This window comes from Penaeus chinensis, chromosome 8 (assembly GCF_019202785.1).
Source record: "Penaeus chinensis breed Huanghai No. 1 chromosome 8, ASM1920278v2, whole genome shotgun sequence".
Classification (NCBI taxonomy): Eukaryota; Metazoa; Arthropoda; class Malacostraca; order Decapoda; family Penaeidae; genus Penaeus; species Penaeus chinensis.
Genome location: NC_061826.1, coordinates 1,264,725 through 1,269,724, shown reverse-complemented (window position 1 = coordinate 1,269,724; position 5,000 = coordinate 1,264,725). Strand labels below are relative to the sequence as shown.

General features: G+C 32.4%; 1 protein-coding gene across 5 annotated transcripts in view; it reads right to left on the bottom strand.

The window, feature by feature from the left end:
- LOC125028167 (single-stranded DNA-binding protein 3-like) overlaps positions 1-5,000 on the bottom strand; it is a 159,283-nt gene that overhangs the window by 18,422 nt on the left and 135,861 nt on the right. Inside the window, exon 16 of one of the 5 annotated variants that reach the window (XM_047617548.1) lies at positions 1,190-1,277. The exons of the other annotated variants lie outside the window; for them this stretch is intronic. Within the exon in view, the coding sequence (XP_047473504.1) occupies positions 1,239-1,277 (39 nt within the window). The 3' untranslated portion in view covers positions 1,190-1,238. The remainder of the gene's footprint in view (positions 1-1,189; positions 1,278-5,000) is intronic. 5 annotated transcript variants of the gene reach the window in all.

Sequence of the window (5,000 nt, the reverse complement as noted above, 5' to 3'; positions counted from 1 at the left end):
TCACTCTCTCACTCTCTCACTCTCTCTCTTACACACACACACACACACACAACCATAAAATCCATGGTATAATTACATCTATTAAAAATATGAACTCAGTTTCCTACCACTGGTAACTTACAAATTTCACTTATTAATTACAACACTAAAGAGCTACACTAATCAAGAGCATTAATGATCTGAGCTTAACTAAGAACATAACTTAAGCATATGTTAGTCATTGTGCAGAACTGTAAGTTAGAATCTACTCCACATGGTTTGTAAGCAAGAGATAACATAGTACTAGTGTTTTGATTCAAATAGTAACTGGATTATCTACTCCACTATATAAATGTTTATTGTAATGATGGCTGTGCAGTTATGTGTGAGGTTGATGAATAAGCTAAAGTGAGTGTATTTCTATCAATAAAACATAGACAAAACTAGCCTAACCTAATTAATTATTCTTTTCCTTTTATCAGAGTAAATCCTGATTTTTTTTTTATACACAAAAAATAAAATGTTTTGAATGACATTTAATCTTTAATATTAAGGTTATCATTAATATGAGATTTATGTAAAACCAAATTTCCAAAATATAAAAGGTTAATGTATAGCATAGGAGTTCGTTAATAAAAGAACTTGAGATGTTATTATAAGTTCAGAAGGGTACAAATAGTAATATGTTTTAGTCTAGACAAACAAGAGACCAAGTCTCTCTCTATAAACTGCAAGATGTCATGGTGGGACAGAGGTATTTGTCATGAGCCCTTTAAATGTCATCCATGAGTTACAGGATACACTATTACATATGGATAGATTTATTTAGTATTTCTACAAGCTTTACAAGAACAATTTATACTGAAACTGAAGTACTTCCACTGTAAAATACAGCAGATAATCTATGAAGAGGCATTGTACAAACAAATTAGTCTAAAAGAGGGGTGTATTCACTTCAATATTTTAAAAAATGTATCATAGTAGTGTCACTGAGAACATTAGTGTTGTAGTTTTGTGAGAGTGCACAGTGAAAGTTTATTCATTAAAGACAACAGCTGTATAATGCAAGAATGTCGTATGGTGCAAAGGTGTTGTATAGTGCGGGAGAGTGTTGGGATAGTGTCGGGACAGGACAGGGCCCACACCGGACACAGGTAGGACAGCGATCAGCAGCCAGGTAGCGGCGGCCGGACTCACTCACGATACTCACAAGTCGCACTCTAAACTTGGTCCTCACGCAACCATTGTCACGCCTGCTTTCAAATGATGCCTAAGGTGCTTTCACGGCTGTTTAAGTCCTAATAAAATTGAAGAGAGTCAAGATGGGGCCGCGATGAAGCGCTGAGAACGCCAACTCAAGGCTGTGTTCTCAACGCTAGGTTAATTACATCATCAGAGTAGCCTGAAACCTGCATCAAATCTGAGAGTAAGTGAAGAGAGAGTTTCTGCCAATAAAGAGTATCTGCCAATAAAATTAATAAAAAAAATTAAGGGGCAGAACTGAACAAAAGGAATTATGAAGCTACTTGTAAATAAATAAGGGCAATCAAATGTAAAACTTTGCAACAGGTAACATATACATAGCGTCTAATAAGGGGATGTGCAGAGGGGGTTGTGCTGTAAACTTATCAATGAGTCGAGAATTGTGGCAGCCATTCACTCTGCATTAAAGAGAAACATAAGAAGAAAAAGAAAGATTGAGATGAAGAGAGAGAGAGAAAGAGAGAAAGAAAAAAAAAGAGGAACAGAAACATAAAATCAATATTCCTCATAAGGAGAGAACCTTATGGAAAAAGTAAGGCTTGAAAAGTTGTCAGAAATTGCATGTTCTTTCGAGGATCACTTGACTTGCACTGGCATCAACATACTTTTCTTCTTCTATTTTCATGAGGATATGCCTAAGATATTGCTTCTATCTAAAACATCAATTCTTTCATAAGCTGTCATTTCCTTATTTCTTTGAACACAAAATAAGACAGGAAATCATAATAACAACTATAAAATCTTCACTGAACTACGGTGCTAAAACAAGAAACAACTACTCAGAATCGGACTCCTGATGAATCAAATACTGTATGCCCCTAGTCTTAAACACATAGTTCCTCTAATTACAAATAACTTTCTAATTTTCATAACTCTGTGTATATAAATATATATACATATGTATATATATATATATATATATATGATCTTATATTTATAACTACTAATGTCTTACAATGAATGGATAAAATATATATTTTTTTTAATGATATGAAAATAAGTTTCAAGAAACAATAACTGCAAATGAATTAAATGAAGAAAAAGCATTTAAATCATCATTTTTCTTTAATAATCATGAAAAAATATATATATTACTTTGAAATATTTTAACTTATTCTGTACTGTACAAGCCCTAAATGTAGTATATGATAGGTTTAGCAGCAGTACATTTTCAGGTAATGTTTAAGTATTTATACCCACTGTTTACATGTTAAAATGGAGCTTTGGTTTTCAATTGTAAAAATTTCTAGCATATCCATTTTCCTCATCAAACTGAAAATCTACGTAACTAAATTTAAACTCAAACCAAAGCAATAAAGAAAGCATATGAGAATTAATTAAAACAAAAGATATATAACCCAATCATAAAAATAAAATGCAATAAATTCCTTGTTTTACAGCTCTAGTGCATAAAATGGATCTAGTCCTTCCACGCCATGTAGGGAACTGTCAATTCAGTAATATCGAGTAAAAAAAAGTCCAGGGTGTTATATCAACCCTGACTTTATGAATGACATATCTTTGCTAACCATGAAATGTAAAAAAAAAAAAAAAAAAAAAAAAAAAAATGAATAAAAAAGTTTCTCACCAAACAAGACCTTTAATGAGTTTGACATTCTATTAAGAGCTAAATTAATCTAAATGTATATTTCTAGTCAGTTTGGAAATAAAATCAATCATATTTCAATTTGATTTATCTTTCTCATATCATAGAGTGGTAATAGAAAATATGTAGTTAATTACAGCAGTACTGATAAATATAACAATGAAGAAATGAGGTGAAAAAAGCTATCTGTATCCGACTATAAGTAATAATAAATAATCAAATAAAGAGTCATCCGTGGTATCAATAATAATGAGCACATGAATAGTTGGCCCAGAAGAGTTCCAGAGCCAAGAGATTTCTTTGCTCATGAACATTAAAGTTGGTGTCTTTGTTCAGCATAAGAATAGATTATTAGAAATGTGAAAATGTGAAGGTTTCAGTGTTAAGTGTCTTCTGTGTTATCAGCAAAAACCTGGAAAGGGATTCAGCTCTTTCTACAGCAGAGAAAGTTAAAACTTCAGAGGTATGGAAGACTGTTGTGAAAAGAAACTGGCACTATAGCCAAGCATTTCTCTTTATCACACTGCATGTCAACTATATATAATGCTAATGGGCATTTGATAATCAAATCCATGATGCACTATAAGATCAGCTAATCTATGTTATGAAATATACATACTCATCTTTTGATCTTCTTAGTCAAAGTCATCCAATATCAACATACATTCATGTAAATTTATACAACTATATACACCATTATATATAAATATATGTAACTGTTCAAATAGGTATATACACACTCTTGCTCACTCTCACACTCATACTTACATATACACACATGCACAGGTCATTGTGAGCATTTGCATATCAATGGATACACTGTGTTTATATGTATGTATTCAACTGTGAGATTATTTTTGTGCCCTGACTCAAGCATTCCTTCTCTCATTTTCATTTTCTCTTTTGTCTCTTTATCATTAAGTATTACTGCCATTATGTCATAACATCTCATATATCAGTTAAGAGATACAGTGTAAAAAGGGCTGAATTTTCCACTTATCACGTCATCTGCTTGACAATTTCTTACTTTGGTATGAGAAGAAAAGTCATTTGCCAAAGTGTATGTGAGGTGTTTTCAAATTACATACCAGGCAAATGAAAAACTATGTGGTGTTAACTTTGGTAAGAATATTGATATTGAAATGCATAATGTGAGTACTTTACTGAAAGCCAGTAAAAGTTCACATAATTACAAACACAAATATTTTTTGGAGTGCATCTGTGGAGTTAGCTGGTGTTCATATCTTGGTTTTAACCCCAAATGGCCTGGCAGTTCAGAGCTTTGTGTCCACACAAAATAGGAAAAAATAGTATTGTCTCTCTTTTTTTGTGTACTTTCATTGACAAATATTTCAAATAATGCCAATTTGGCAATCAATAAGATATATCATTCTCATACTTATTTTTCTATTATATCTCACCCTGTGTGCACACATAACTGAGAACAATAATTGCCATATTCTGTCCTTCAAGGACTGTTGCAGTGATTTTATTCCATAATTCATATAAAGCCATAAAAAGAGGATGCAATGAAAATAATTATTGCAAGTGTCAGAGATATGTTTCTAAGATAGCTTACAATGATAAAATTTACTAAATGTTTACGTACAATTATTTGTGTATACACAGCAATTATTTGTGTATACACGGATATATATATCTATAGCTATATCTATTTCTATATCTATATATATCTATATCTATCCATCTTACTATCTATATACATATGTGGAGTGTGTGTGTGTAAGGGTGTGTGTGTGTGTGTGTGTGTGTGTGTGTGTGTGTGTGTGTGTGTGTGTGTGTGTGTGTGTGTGTGTGTGTGTGTGTGTGTGTGTGTGTGTGTCTGTACATGTATACATAAACATTATATATATACCCATTATATATATATATATATATATATATATATATATATATCATATACATATATATACATATATACATTACACATATATATATATTATATATATTATATACATATATATACACATATACACATTATATATATATCCCAATGGCGACGGGTCACGGCTATCGCCGTCATAACAATACGCACGATGTGCGGCGTGCGGCTGTCCGCAGCGGCGCCGCGCCAAAACGCCCCGAGGCAATGATTCGGCTTGATGGACCGATATCACGCGCTCGGAGTCGG